Source organism: Camelus ferus, chromosome 3 (assembly GCF_009834535.1).
Source record: "Camelus ferus isolate YT-003-E chromosome 3, BCGSAC_Cfer_1.0, whole genome shotgun sequence".
Lineage (NCBI taxonomy): Eukaryota > Metazoa > Chordata > Mammalia > Artiodactyla > Camelidae > Camelus > Camelus ferus.
Genome location: NC_045698.1, coordinates 60859620 through 60875943, shown reverse-complemented (window position 1 = coordinate 60875943; position 16324 = coordinate 60859620). Strand labels below are relative to the sequence as shown.

The window sequence follows — 16324 nt, the reverse complement described above, 5'->3', positions numbered from 1 at the left end:
TTCCAAATTTAAAAGTAAAATGAGATTACAGTTATAAGAATTTCTCTTGGCTGATTGGAAGAGTATCATTAAGAATTCTGCAGTTTCTCCTATCAGTAATAACAAAAAAGCCCGTAATGACAAATGTTCACGCTATACCATTTTTATTACATTGAGGTTAAAGAACAGATAAAACTATAACACACATTATTCAACATTCTTAATTTTGCATAAGTAAATACAAAAATATTTAATATGATATATACCTAATCGCCTAAAAATTTTAAATTGCTTAAAAAGCAAGAAGCTGCAAATGAATTACAGAATAAACAGACCAGGAAAAGCTTTCCAGGATGCTTTCAAAGAAACAAAGAAGATAAGGGTTTACCTCTGATCTCTGCCAAGGGAGGAATGTGATAGTTCCACTGGCATTAGCAAAATCATCAACGAGGTAATTAACGCCATCAGATTCGATCTGTGAGATGGTGTAAAAAACATGCACGTACCCCAGAGCTCCTCTGGTTCGCTCCACCACACATGAAATGGTGGATCCCTCCTCTGCAATCTGAAATTGAACATAAATTATGTATAAGTATGTACCGATTCAAATCCGTGATACTACTACAATGCTTTCATGAAATTCTTTTATCATAAACTTAATTCTATAACTTTTCTAACTCTCTAAGGAGACCTCTGTATTTCTCCAGATATATCTCTGACTGCTGAGAAGTATTTACAATCATTTGTTTTCCCACTCATTCCTTTAGAGGGATAAATAAAGCAAGAACAATAATAATTAACTATACATGGAATTCATTTATTGAAACGTCCTGTGTGTCAGGCACTGTGCTAGATATTAAGGTTACAAAAGATTTTTTAACAAGCATACTCCTTCCTCTGGATAAGTCAAAAGAGAAAAACAAACTCATGATTTTACGATGAGTTCAGCAGAGAAGTGAGAAGAAGAAAGTGCAACACGACATCAGGGAGAACTTTCTAGGCATGGACATAAGAAGTAATAGAGTGGATTTGGTGAAATCATTCCGAGGCTGGTATAAAGTGTCCAGTAGGAGAGCCTTGAGGAATTCCTGGTGGGGAAACAATAGTCAGGTAAAGGAGGGCACTGCTGTCATGCTTAATATCTTTTTGGTATTTGTCCTATATACGTAAGTATACATACATACTTGTGTGCATTCTTTCACGTGGAAAACATTTTTATCTACACTTTAAGATACTGTTTAAAAGTTATATGGAGCAAGAAGCTGGAAAATCTTTTAGAATAGGTCTTTACATTCTCAGTCTCTCAATTCAACTTTCCCTCTGATTTCAGATAACCCTCCTTTCATCACTTCACAATAACATACAAGCTGCCCTTCCTCTGATGCCCACTTCTACAAGCAAATGATTTTTTCAAGGTATATACATAGTTATTACCATATTTAAGAATCACTTATTGTGTAAAACTGTTATTATGTCCCTATTTTTATTTTTCTCTATCACCGACCAATTTTTTGACTTACTGTGTTTTCCATTATGCAATTTGGCATAATGTGGTGACTTTTAGGAGCCCATCTTTCACATTACAGCAGAACTGACTGTTCTGAAGGTGGGGCCTGCCAACCCTAAGAGGCTGGAGAGAAGAGGGAGCAGCAAAGAGACACAGGTGCTCAATACAGCACCTAATTTAATTTCCACCTAGACATCTACATCAGCATTTTCATCATAGCCGTGGTGGGGTGAAAGGAGTATGGCTTTAAGATCAAATAGTCCTTAGCACCTTCACTCTATCACTTACCAAGCCTTCTCAGTCTCAGTCATCTCTTCTTCAAGTGAAGATCACAACGTCTAATGGATTTTGGTGGAGGTTAAATAAGTACTTTACATGATACCTACTAATACAGTAAGTGCTTTAAAAAAATTTAATTTCTTCCCCTTAAAATACAGACACACATACATGATAACCAAAAAATGCTACATAAAACACTCCCTCATCTTATCAAAAATTTATATGCTTGCATATTAAAAACACAAACTAATTCCCATGTATTTAGATTCCTATCACAATGGGGAAAAATCTGCTCTACTTTCCTACCCCAAATTTTAATCAGAATATTTTCCATGAGTTACATTATAAACCATTAATCCCAATATGTGAGTGTTCAACCTTTCCCTTTATGCAAGAGGCATAGCTTAAACAGATCCAAAGATACACTGAGGAATGTGATGTTTCCTTACAGCTGTTTACCAAGTCAACGACATTACCAGGCAGCATCTGGGGCTAAGCATTTTGCTTGCAGGAATCATATGAGGAGAAGTTATCTCACCACACTTTCATTTAGTAAAGCCTTCACTAAAATTATCACCTTCTAACTAGTTTCAGTTTTAAAAAGAAGTGGGAAAAAACTATCCATATCCAATACAAGTGTGTGCAGATACAGGCTATGTTATCAAAATTTCATAGAAAATTTAACAAATTATTAATTTATACAATAAAGTATATTCTACAAAGTTTTCACTAGGGAAGATGCTTCAAGTATCAAGGGTCCATAAAAAAAGTCACATAGGATGCTTGGAAAATCTGCCTTTCATACTTATCAACTTTGGACACAATGCCTGTGATTTGCTTTAAAAATTACTTCAGCCCAAAAAGAAGAAACAAGATTGGTGAAAGGCTGACAAACATTGAAGTTAGGCACATGGGTCACTGGGCTCCACTATTCTACTTATTTGTTTTGTGTACATATGATATTTTCCACTTTAAAAGATTTTTTAAAGGCAGCATTTTGCCTCCCATCCCATCCCAGTCAGAGGTACTGACTCAGAAATGGGGTCTTGATTCAGGAATGGTGTTCAGGAACATGCACTAGACATTTCTAACCAAGGCTGTCTACGCACAGCACTTAGAGAAACAGAAGACCAGAGGATGGAATTCGTAATGACCAGAAGATGATTAAGACAGAGAGAATAAATAATTAAAAGATGCTTTTCTACTATGAAAATATTTATGTAATTGACTTTAGAATCATAATACAATCAAAAGTTTAGGCCAGTGTATGAAGGAGCATAACATCAAGTAATAATCATCGGAACCATCCTCACTCAGTTTTGCACAACAAACAGCAGCACCCACAACTGTTTTCTCTTTTGAGTCAGGAATGTGAGGACCCCCTGATCATCAGAAAAGTAATTATAAGGTTAACAATTTCCCCAGGAAAAATAATGGATTATTCCAAGCCATGAACTGGCTTTCTCTACTGAGATAGAAGATTAAAGTCGAACAATTACATACCCAATTAATTTTTTATTTGGTTTCATGCTTGGGTGATGATCTGTGATATCAGATTAGATCAATATCGCTTATATCTAAAGGAATCTATTCACACAGCATATGGCAGGCACTTAAAAATAAACATTGCCCAAGTTAAATAATATTCTCATTTTTACAAATACCCTCTCAAAATATCTCTAGATTTATTCCTAAGCAATGAGTTTATAAAACATAATCTAAGTATTATTTGTGAAAGTAAAATAGTTAAGACTAGCAAATTCTATGAATTACTTATGAAAAGCAATCTCACTACTTAATTATGTGATATACAAGGAGTAGACTATGTATTTCCGCATATTTTCATTATTTAAGATGTGATATGCCTTCATTTTAACCTTACTATTAACATCATACTAATCTATGAAAATGTAAAAGCGTAACATAACTCATAGAGAAGTCTTTAAAGAATCTCCATTGCCTTCTGTATTTTTGAAAGGATTAAAAAAAAGTTAACTTTTCAATGTCACTGCAACAACACAATGGAGAAGAATCTATAGAAGTGAAAGTGGTTTTATTTCTGAAAATGAATCAAATAATCATATATTTTAAACTCTGAAGATAATTCCAGGCATAAAGTAAACCACCAGTTCTCAAATATTTTAGTTTCAGGACTCCTAAACACTCATAAAAACTATGGAGAACCCCAAGGAGCTTTTGCTATGTTGGTGAAATCTGTTGATATTTCATTCATTTTATGAATGAAAATTGAAAAAAATTAAATATTGATACATTAACTCATTTTAAAACTGCAGTAATAAACTCATTACATGTTAACATAAGCAACGTATTTTATGAAAAATAATTGTATTTTCTAAAACAAAAAAATAGTGATGGGAGCATTGTTTACATTTTTGCATTCTCTTTAATGTTTAGCTTAACAGAAGACAGCTAGATTCTCCTATCACCTTTGTAATCAATTTGTCTGCTGCTTTGTTATTTTAAGTATATAAAGAATATCCAGCCTCACGCAGACATTTAACTAGAAAAGGAGGAGGACTATAGCCATCTTTTCAGATAGCTGTGGGTACTCTTCCTCAATATTATATCAAAATTTGACAAGTGGTAGTTTCTTAGGGTTTAGTTGCAATGTGAAATCATACTCTGGTCCACCTCACACTGTGAATCATTCTGTCACCCATGCATGATTTTGTAACAATATGCATTGATTATACGGACAGTATTGGTTCACTGAGTTATACAGATCTTCCAAATGCTGACACATATCATTACACTAAATAAATAAATAAATTACACTTGCTAACATCACTATCAATCTTACTTGAAAAGTCTTTAAATATTGGGAAACAGACAAGCTCACTTTGACAGGTAAAATGTACCCAAAATTCTAACTTTGTTTGAAAAAGCTCAATTTTTATCACTGGCAACAAATACTACTAGTTGTTTTCCTTGTAGTCACTGGCCCGCTTCGTTTCCATGAACATGTCTGCAGGGTACCCAAGTCCAAATAAACAAACTTCATTTCTCATTTTTTGAGTAAAAATGGTGTTCCATGAAAAAGCACCTAGTTCCCTCACAACTTAGTATCTGCACAAGCACTTTTCCTCATGATAACTACCATGTTTTGTTATCTTAGCAGAAGTGCTTTATTTGTGCTTCTCATTTCATGATATGGAATGTTAGAAAGACAGGTATTCAAGAGTCGAGATTTTATCAAACTAATGTTTTGTACTGCTTCATCACAGATACTCTGAAGTGAAATTTTCACCTTTTAAACTACGGGTGTGCTGTGATAAACAAAACAATGACAACTGGTACAGTTTGGTGCCACCACTTTGAATCGTACAAAGGCACCAGCAGCTAGCTGTTTTGGCAACCACTGCTTTTACAGTGCAAATGTCAATAAAAGGACAAAGACATCACAGTATTTTATAAAATTAGGTTTGACCTTTGTAGATCTACTGAAAGATCTCAGGAACCCCTTGGAGTTCTTTGGCTACACTTTGAGAATGACTTCACTAAGCAGTTAATAAATATTGATGATGGTCACCATGACACAACTATCTCTTATTATTCCTGTCTTCAAATCACACCAAAATGAAAGTAAAAGTTCTATACTTCTATTCTTGACACTTTCAGGAATGAAAATTCTGTAATCTTCCTGACAATTAACTTCCAATGTTTGATCTTCTAGACATAGTACTTTTCCCATATTAACCATCTCAAATTTACTCTTTCCAATATAAATGTATTTTATTTTTCTCTCATGTGGGCTTGGAGAATAGCCAACCATGTTTTCTTTCATCTTCCAGCAGTTCTACTAGTATTGGTACTGTGGCTTTCACAGGGAAGCTCTCTTCTGCAATCAAAGGCTTGACTGGCTCTGTTCTAATTCCAAGATTTCTGGAACAAAGTTGCATATCTAGGTGAAGCTAAATCAACACCAACACAATCTACCAACGGAATTTACGAGACAAGCCAGCACTGAACTTACTATAATGGCCCAAAAAGCCAGAGAAACACTTTGATACTATTCCTCATTTTTGGCAAGTTCTAAAACTTCATGTATTGTTCTGTTTTGTTTTCAGTTGGGTTGTTTATGCAGCTTAGCTGAATAACGTTTTTGTTATCTGAACTATGAGCCTTTTCATGTCTCAATATTAAAATACATTCACAAGCTCAGTAAAGATTTATTGAGTAACTTCTATGTTGCATTCTAGGTGCCAGAGATATAATAATGAGCAATAATAAAATCTTCTTATACTCAGAGCTCTTTCATCTTTGTGGTGGAAGGGATAGACAGTGTGTAAGTAGGCTTATAAATAACATAAGAAATTTAAGAGTGGGAACAATGCTACTAAAAATGTAAAAATAGGAGAAGGGATGGAGAGTGACCAGTTGGGAGAAGTAGGGGGATTACTTTAAACAAAAAGTCTTCACTGAGAAGATGTCTTTGGAGCTGAGACTTGAATGACTGATTCTGAAGATCTGGAATAAGAGAGGCTAAGAAGTGCTGACGGCCTGAGATTGGAACTGAAGGCAAATCTGCCTGAAACATACTGACCAAAGAGGAGAATTACACAGGAAGTCAGAGCCATAGGCAAGTGCCAGGTCATGAAGGGATAAGAAGGGAACCTTATTTTACATGGCACCAGAATGGGTTCTCACAACCTGAGAGAGAAGGAAGTCACCTGTCTCTTTAAGGGAAAAAAAGAGATGATAATATTAAAGATAGAGGGGGGAAAGACAGCAGGTTAGAAGTCACAGGACGTAAGTTCAAATTCCAGTTCTTCCCATTGTACCTTAGGAGCAAAAAAGGTTGAGTGGGGGGGCTGGAATTAGTATTTATTAAGCACTAGTAACTGCCACGCTTTGAAACAGGTATTTGATCCTATCCCATTTAATTCCACTAGGGTTAGTTATTTTCTTAGGTCTCCAAGCTGCCATTTCTAACCCTATGAAGTAGAAAGATTAAATATTAATATTAGTTGCAACTATATTATGAATTGTCAGAAAGGTGCATTAAAAATTTAACATGTAAAGTTCTTTGATGACTGAATAGCTGAAAGTACCATATAGATAAACATATTTCTTTTTTAAGTCATAGATTTGTATAATATTTTTCTTCCTTGTCTAAGATACTCTATTTCTGGTATAGAAAAAGAACACTATTTGAAGATCTCTTATGATTGTCACCAAAGAGCTAAAAGGCACAATAAGACACTTGAGAGAGCCAAGCACCCCAATACGAACAAAATGAGGCCTATGACCTAGGTATTTTTTTCAAGCTCTACCCGTTAACGTTTTTCTTAATCCCTTCAATTTGCTTCAATATACACACAGACCCCTCCAAACCTACAAGAATCAACCTGCAAAGGGAAAGCCTCTCTGGTTGCTTGGCATCCTTTCATGGACACTGAGCTCTTACTGTCACACACAACACCTGTGAAGTCGTTTCATGAGCTCTCACATTACTGAACAGGAAACCAAGATGATTACGAAAACTTGGAAAGAACTGATAAGGACAGTAAAACCACTTAATGAATTAAGCTGGCCAAGAAGGGTGATAAGAAAGGGCATTTACACCCAACATGGAAGAATGTTGTAACTAACTACTTAAGGACGTTTCACATGTGGGGTAAAAAAATAACTCAAAAAGTCATATTTTAATAGAGTTTCAATTAAAATTATTCACAGAAGCTTTCAATATATATTCTTTCATTTCCTTATGCTGTTAGCCCAAAAGTAAATTACATATGGAATATAATTATGCATTCTGTGAAATGCATTAACTTTAAAGATAACTGCTAAAGTTTCATTTGCTAACTTGTTATTACTTCTCTCAGCTCATTCAGCTTCTGATTCAAACTGTGAACTTGTAAGAGCAAAGACCTTACATTTGCAACCACTGGCTGTAGCATACTTCTGAGCCGAGAGTCAACACTCAAGCAACCTTACCAAATGAAAGAAATTCCACTCCCAAACAAATCCACCTACGATGAATATTTTAACTCTGAAATTCAGCAAGCTCACTACCTACCTCTGGTATGCAGGCTCCCGTGAAACCAAACAAGCCATTGGCATTGTCACTTTTTTGTATCACCAATCTTGCTGTAGTATTCTCTTCAGAAATGCGAGCTCCTCCTTGTACAGAGACTAGTTTAAGAATGAATAATTCTTCTCCTTCCTCTTCATTGTCATCTCTTGCAGAAATAATGAATGATTTGTTAGTTTCTCCCTGTCTGAACTCCAGATATCCAGAAACAGGGTGTAAATCACTCTTTGCCGGCATGGCATGAAGTTCGTAAATTTCTTCAAGGGTCAATTTCTGCTCATAGAACCTCACGTCTTGCATCAGACCTGTAAATCTGTCATTGCCATTCATTCCGGCCCCAATTCTCAGAGTTCCTGGACCTGAAATTAGAAATGAGTTTAAATGCTACAATATCCACAACTAGCTTGTACTAAACTACAACTGTGATTAAGAAAGTGACTTTATTGAAAGATTTTATTAGGTAAGTACAACTTTTACATAACTAGAACACAATCAAATAAAGGCTATTTTCTATTATGATGAAAACTGAATCAGTAATCACTGGGATTTAAGATATTTTGTACCAAAGGATATTTTGTCCATGTGTATGTATTGTGTATATGCGTGTATGTGTTCATATTTGGATAGACATTTCTTCCAGGAAATTTAAAAATTTCCCTTCACATCTACAGATGGAATAATTCAATTCACTCACAATTTTAAAACTTTAGTATTACTATTCTTTGAGAACTTCAAGTCTTGACCTGCTACAAATTCATCTTGAGTTACATAAAGTTGTGAGAAGCTTTTGTGGACCAAGTGTAAGTGTTTATCTAAACAACTACTGTAATACATGTAGGAAAAGAAGTATCCCTTCCCAGGAACGCTGTATGAGTCTTAGGGACTTTTTCATGATAATCACAACATGCAGCTCAAACATATTGCTCCATTACTATTATAATAACCCTTTTCAGGAATTCCCCAATTCTTATTTCTTTACTTTGTCCTTCTCCAATAACTCAGCTAAGATATTTATGTAAGATGGGTGTTTGGCAGTGATTTGGGATTGCTTCCATGCCTTCTACAGTGGTTTTTGACTGACTATATAGCAATGAGAGTGAAATATCTAAAAATGTGGATGAACCTCATAAGCAGTACCGAGCAAAATCCAGACACTTCAGTGTACACCCTGCTCAATTTTACTTACATAAAATTTTAAAAACATTAAAAGCTAGTCTTACACTCTTAGAAATGGCAATAGTAGTTGGGCATGGTGGTGAGTGAGTGACTGGGGAAGAGCCAGGGGGCCTCTGGAACACTGTTTCTTGATCTGGAAGCTGATTTAATGGGATGCTGAAAAATGGTTAACTTAAATTTTTTTAAATTCACCTATCGGTACACTTTCATATATTTTATAATAAAATATCCTTTATTTCATTAATAACCTAAATAAGTATATATACTTTTTCAATTTTATTTCCAAGTTACAAATGACAAAAATATATAAGTTCCTTGCAGTAGGCCAAACAGAGAAAAGAAACACCAGCTCTCACTTTCCCCAGTCTTTCCCATTCTCATTCTACCACCATGTCATTACCAAAGGAATCAATGTTAACAGACATATGTATATATTCACACGATGAAAAGGTGAATAACTTAATGCCACACAATGCTATAAGCACAGTTCTTGAGGTTGCAATCAGTAGTATGTGTATGCTGTTCTTTTGCCTATATTTTTTCCTACTCGAAAGAAATACAACCAGACATCTATTGCAGGAGGTTCAGAAGGAAAATACTCTGTTAAGCTATAACAATAAAAGCTCTGCTCTACTTTCCTACTAAATAAAAAGCAATCATTTCATAGATGGAGGAGCTGGGAGGGAACTGGCGATCGTAATAGAGATGACTGAGATTTGTGTATAAACATGCCCACAGTGTGTTTCTCAAGGAAACAGCACATGATATGGCCTGAAGACAACAAAGATTCTTCAAAGCACACCATAGAATTCACCAGGTTAACTCCTGAAACTATAAATCCCTTTTAATTGTTGGGTTTTTTAATGTAATTTTCTTTTCTGATTCCTCTTTAACAGGATCTTCACCGCCCACCACCCTCCGTAATCCTGAGCTAGCAATTCCCCAGATACAATTCTCTGTTTCCCATCTCTGCACCTCTGCTCTTCTCTATCTGGAGTATCATGCCCAACCCTCCTACTACCACAAGAAGCATAAACGTTCCTCCTTCACCATTTTTTTCCTTCTTCCTACGATGTGCTGAAGTGATCCACAGCCTATTTCAGATACTTCAAGGGCAGACACTTTGCCTGATCCATTTCTGCAACACTCAGCACAGAACTTACGGTCTTGGTAGCCACAGTTTTACTCAAAGAAATTAAACCGATACACGAGCAGATTTTTAAATACCTGTTAGCCTTGTTAAGAAGTCACTATACTTCAATTTAAAAAATGGGTGAAAAGAAAAAAGAATGTGTGAGATAACAGAGGTAAGTAAATTTTAAAATGATATTATTAAAAAAAGTCAAAAATTTTTAAAACTCAAAATGCAGGGTCCTAATTGTAAAGATGACACTCACCATCAGTAATGGCTTCTCCTTTCAGACTCTTGATTCCTCTGGGCATTGCATTTCCATCAAGGTAGAATTCAATAATTCCATCATCCAGGATAATTAGAAGATGAAGCCAAACATTTTCTTCTAAATATTTCATGACTGTTGCCTTGGCAATATACGTAGCATTGGAACCCAGAGTTTTGTAGTGAAGGGAAAGTGTCACATGGGATTCATTTGTTTGAATTTTTATCCCATAGTAGATGCTTCCATTACCGTCATCCTTTGCTATAACAAATCCATTAGTATTGGCATTGGGCATCACCCAAGCTGAAAATGTAAAGTTGGCAATTGAGTTGTTCCTAGAGGGAAAATATTTTGGATTAACAGTTCCAAATGCACCGTCTACTCCACTGAAGTACAAAGCATCTGTTCCACTATGGTGACGTCTCATGTGTGGCTGTAAATGCACAGTGCTGGGAAAGATTCCAACAAGCAAAAAGTCTATCATTGGAGGCAAACCAGCAGTGAACTCACTGGACAGTATTTCCCAGCCTATTCGTACATCACCAAAGACACCCTGCTGCCTCAAAACGGTAAAGTTGGTGATGTAAGACATATCATCTTCTGAGAGGACATCTTCTGCCACTTCTCTGTCTAGGCACTCTGGATCCAAGATGAAGACCCCAAAGGGATCATCACTGAATGGAATCATTACTGTGACCTGAAGGTTGGTTCCCGCTAGTTGGCCTCCATGACCTGGGGACCCACCTGTAGTGAGATAATTTATAAGGAATGAGAAACCAGAATTTGAAATACTTTCCAGTGTAAGGTGAAGACAAAGGGAATTTGTTTAGCAAACTCCTCATTAAATAATTTACTCATTGATCAATGAACAATAGTGTCACTACATGGTTTTCACCACATTTTCAGAGGTATTCTGGTTCAGCCTAAATTCATTAATAACCAGTAGAGCCTGAAAAAAGGATTATTAACTAGAAAGGTTTAATCTCCGTGCTTAAAAACCAAAAGTGATAGGAAAATTGATTGTTTAAATTATGGTACAAAGACCAAGCTTTAAGCTACCATGAATCTGTATTTGCTAACTTCCATTAATGTTCTGTTTGTTTGTTTCCCCACTCTATTTGGAGTGGAAAAATCTATTTACAAATTTGCGGATGGGTGTAAGTCTCTGTCCACAAATCTATCTCATTAACTGCATTTTCTATACAGTCTAATTATTTAAGCATAAAATATTAAACTTTGGTGGTAAAATAAAATAGATGGGAAAACAAAGCACCTGAAATGTTTACAAGCTTTAGAATATAAAACTCGTTGAATTCAGGAATTTTATCTGGAAAAGCATGGAGGATTACTGGTTTGGCTCCTTCTCCATCCATAAAGTTAACAGTCCCTGAAGTTTCATAGAACTCTTGTCCAGGGTGCAAAGCAGAGTCATTCTGAAACAGCTGCCAGGCCACAGAAACATTGCCAAAGTGTCCTCGGTGCCTCAAAATCCTATATAACAAATTAGAGAAAATTACTTTTTATGAAAAATGTATAAGTAGTGCATCTAACTCTAAAGGGAATTTACTGTACTATCTCAGAGATATAATTTTTCTATTTATCATCTTTAATATAAACCAGCCAGCCAGTTCTTACTAAGCAACCACGAAGGATCTCATGGAAAAGGAAGAATGAAGTGCAACTTTAAATAATAAAGAGAAGCAAATTTTAAAAAACCATTGGCTTCAAAGTCCAAAATGAAAGATAAAGCTTAAGACAAATTCAATTGAAAAATATTTAGATGAAAACTGGCAAAAGTTCTTCAAAAGCAAAGCACAGGGGAGGGCAGTCACACATCATTTAAGAGAAGAGGTCCAGAAGACCCCAGATAATTCAAGTCTCTTGGTCCTGACAAGGAATGGAAGTTGGAGTAAGGAGAGTGGAGAGAATAATTTCTGCTTAACATCTAAAGTGTCAAGATTTTTAACAAGTGGTAACAGCATAAAAAAAAAGTTTACAATTCATTCACTCTACCACTTTGAAAGTATTCAATTCTTAACCAATTTTTTTAATTTTGAAAGATTAACAAAATTTCAAATTTTTGCCTATGTAAAGATTTTATTTTATTTTATCCAGTTTTGAATTTGCCTTATTCAGCTTTGCTTACCAAAATGAATTAGTCTTTCCCTCTTCTACTGCTTTGTCTATAGGCTCCAAAGAAAAAATACCATTTGGGTCATCATTCGCTTCAATTATCACTGTAGCTATTCCATACTGATAGACTACTGTGTCACCTAAATTAAAAATGGAAAAGTCAAAATAACAAAAAAGCACTTAACTTACTGTTAAACTTGTACTTTGAAATTAAGAAACAATTTATAATAAAATTCAAATTCCAGCAAGAATCTCCTCACTGAAGGTTATCAATAGATGAGAGCAAGAGAGAGATGTCTAAATACGGTTAATGTGAGTTGTCTCTGAGGAACTGTTTAATTACAGAAGAATTATTTTACTGAAAAATGTACAAGGTATTTTTCTTTGCAATAGTAATATCACTTCAATAATTTAATTAGAAATTTAAAACACAGCTTTATCAAATTTCAAATTTTTGAGGTAGATTCCTTCATTTCATTAAAAAATAATGAAAGAATTGCTCCATAAGCTATATTAACTAGAACCACCGGCTTGAGCAATTCCCTTTAGATCTCTGCCTTCGGACAGAAGAGTTTGATCTGGTCATAGAACACGGCAATCCTGATGGTTTGAACTTTATTCCTTTCCACTCCAATTCTTTCCACAGCATGTTAGCACCATCACAGCCTGTAAATGAGGTGTCTTCTCATCACTCCCCTGAGGTCCACAACTCTTCCTCTTTGCTGCAGCTGCTCCGTCTGCGAGCCAGTCTTCCCCATCTTTTCTCACCTCTTACCACTCTTCAGGAACCAGCTTAAGCACCAGCTCTTCCGGGAATCCTTCCTTGAATTCCCAAGTTAAGTGCATCTCCACTGTGTCCCTACAGCACTTCACACTTTGTCAGTCTAGCATAGCGATCACATTATATTAGTACACACACACACACACACACGAAACTTTACTGTAAGTAACTGGTACACAGAAATTATTTATGAATGTTAACTGAAGTGATACAAATAAAACTTTCAAAATTAGATGAGGACAGCACCTAAAACTAAAATTGTAGAAACAGAACTATGTGGCAAACCAGCACATTAAAAACAATTTATGTATATAGACAGTTGTACTCAACCTTATTTGATAATTAGCCAGTGGAAAGAGGGAAAAAAACACAAAATACAGGCGGTAAATCGCTGTATAGAAAATGCCAACAATATAAAGTAAGAAAATAACTTAAAATATATCACAAATCTAATAAAAAACAAGAAAGCCTAATTCTGGGAGGGTTCTGCTATCATGTGCATTTGTTATGCAGCATGTCATAGGTGGTCCTAAAAACTGATACTGCTTTTCTACAGGAAGAACTGACAGTATTTACAAGGGCTCTAGGGATGACCACATCCTGGGATCCAGTAACTCAATCTCAGGGCACAGACTGTGAAAATAACTACCAGGTGCAAACACCACTGGCAGCACCAGGTCACGCAGAGACGCAGGCCCTCCGGCTCTCCCATGGTTGATCCCCTCAAGCCCTCAGTGTTTTGACATCATAGAAGAGGAAGAGAAAGAACTAAGAAAGGATGTTAAATGCACAAATTCTAGAGATTTTTGTCAGCCACGCCTTCACAGCTAAAGTCACTAAATCCTCACAGGCCACTATTTCTGGAAGAATACTGGAGTCAAAGGCAGCAGCAGTACATATACACACATACCGCTCTCTCTCTCTCATTCTCCCTCAAAATCAAATACATATTTCCTCAGTGATGCCTCTTACAAAATAAACTCACTAAACCTCTCCTTGCAGTCATTTTCCATTCTCTTTACAAGGGGTTCAGGATGTTTTGATCCACTATTTTAATCATAGTGACATTTTGTTATCAACAATAGTTTAACTCCAGTGACATTTTGACCCCAAAGATTATCACCATAATTATCACCATAATTATATCAAAGTAATAAACCACATCAGGAATTTATTTCTAGAGTAAACGATTCTAAGACAGTGTTATTTCTTCATCAACTTCCTATACCTCACAGCAGAACTTTCTGTTTTCCAATTTCACTTCACCAAAGTTATTTTTATCAGTAACAATTTCTTTCACCCCAGTGGGGGCCAGAGCATCACAGGGACCCAGTGCAAGGCTAGAGCTCACAAAGGGTGAGAGGGTATCTCATCTGAGGGTAACAGTGATGGATGCTGGAGTGGGAGGGCATCCACACAGGGGAAGAGGGTTGGCCTAGAGCAGGAAGTGAGAGCCCTAGTGCAGTAATGAAGGCAGTCTCAATGTGGGAAGAAGGTAAAGGAAACAATGAGAAAGTGGTCACGTAAATGGCGAACTGACCAAATAAGTAAATATATTAAAGCTAATGGGAGCTGGATTTCCCATTACCAGAGGAGGAAGGGACAAATATAGAAAGGGAGAAAACTAGAATGAACCCTGTGATACTGGATAGAAACAGAGACATTGTTATGAACTTATCGTCCTCAGTATATACACCTGGATAGAGAACTACAGATGTTAAAGCGTGTGTGTGTGTGTGTGTACATAATGCCTACATACGTACATACAGTCCCTATCCCTGTAAGAGGGTCTTGGAGGGTCACAACCTCAGTAACAATCAGCACACCTAGTGCCAGGGTCCTGGTTTCCAAAGAACATTCTTCACTAAAAGGAACCAGGGCTCCTTGAAGAAATGGCTGATTTCAGGGTTGTGCCAGGAGAAGTACAGGACGAGTATGGAACAGCTTGCTGTGTCAGGAATAAGGAAATGCTCAAAGAATAACAGGGACATGTCAAAAAGATGAAGAAATCATCCTGAACAGGCTACCACGAGTCAAATCTGGGACAATCTGACCATCAAAGTAAATAATGATAAAAATATAACCCACTGCATTAAACAGAAATCACGAGTCCATTCTGGAAAAGATATCAGAGAAGAACTTTAAAGTTTGATGAGTAATAGGATATTCAGATAGTTTTAAAGCATCTCCCCCACAAAATATTAATTATAAAGGAACAAAAAGTACAATAGAGAAGGCTGGCAGTCACCACCTAAATTGTGATCAAAGTGAACACAGCAGGAAAGGGACAAAACAAACTCATGTGCCAACCGAAGGGATGTGATGAGAACACAGAATTGCTTCTGTGAAACTCCTGCCAAGGATGCAAGACCTGAATCTAATAATAAGAGACATCAAACAAACCAAAATGAGGGACATTCTACAAAATAACTGCCCTGTAATCACCGATATTATGAAGGTCATGAAAGTCAAGGAAAGATTGAGGAACTAGTCCAGATTGAAGCGATTAAAAGAGATGTAGCAAATAAATGCAATTCATAATTTGAGGGAAAAAATCATTTTGCTAGAAAGGACACTGTTCATAAAACTGGAGAAATTTGAACGGGGCCTGAGGCAATGATTGTATTAATGTTAACTTCCTGATTTTAATGGTTATGTTGTCATTATGTAGGAGAATGTCACTCGTATTGAGGGGTGACAGAATATCATGTCTTCAACTCACTCTAAAAAGAATAAGGAAAAAATAGCTCTTTGTACTTTTAAAAGAATAAAACAAATATCAAAAGAAGCCACAGCCCCTCCAATTTACTACAGATGGGGTGAAAACATTCTCAGGGCCCATTTATTGGAGTCAAAACATCCTGCTTCATTTGTAGTAGGAGAAGGAAGAGTGGATTTTGCCCCCTTGCAAACTGTCATTCACTGTGGCTGAGGCTTCAGAGAACTATCAAACAGCCAGGTGGGATCAGCCACCTATTTAGGTTGGCAGCTTCCCAGCCCCTCTGGCCAGCACTCTG

The 16324-nt window shown here is 36.2% G+C and overlaps 1 protein-coding gene across 1 annotated transcript in view; it reads right to left on the bottom strand.

The window, feature by feature from the left end:
* Window positions 1-16324, bottom strand: part of ADGRV1 (adhesion G protein-coupled receptor V1) — a 471409-nt gene that overhangs the window by 392850 nt on the left and 62235 nt on the right. The window contains exons 18-22 of the mRNA XM_032475997.1: window positions 12540-12666; window positions 11667-11884; window positions 10394-11137; window positions 7806-8179; window positions 368-544 (exon numbers count right to left, since the gene is read on the bottom strand). Of these exons, the coding sequence (XP_032331888.1) occupies window positions 368-544; window positions 7806-8179; window positions 10394-11137; window positions 11667-11884; window positions 12540-12666 (1640 nt within the window). The remainder of the gene's footprint in view (window positions 1-367; window positions 545-7805; window positions 8180-10393; window positions 11138-11666; window positions 11885-12539; window positions 12667-16324) is intronic.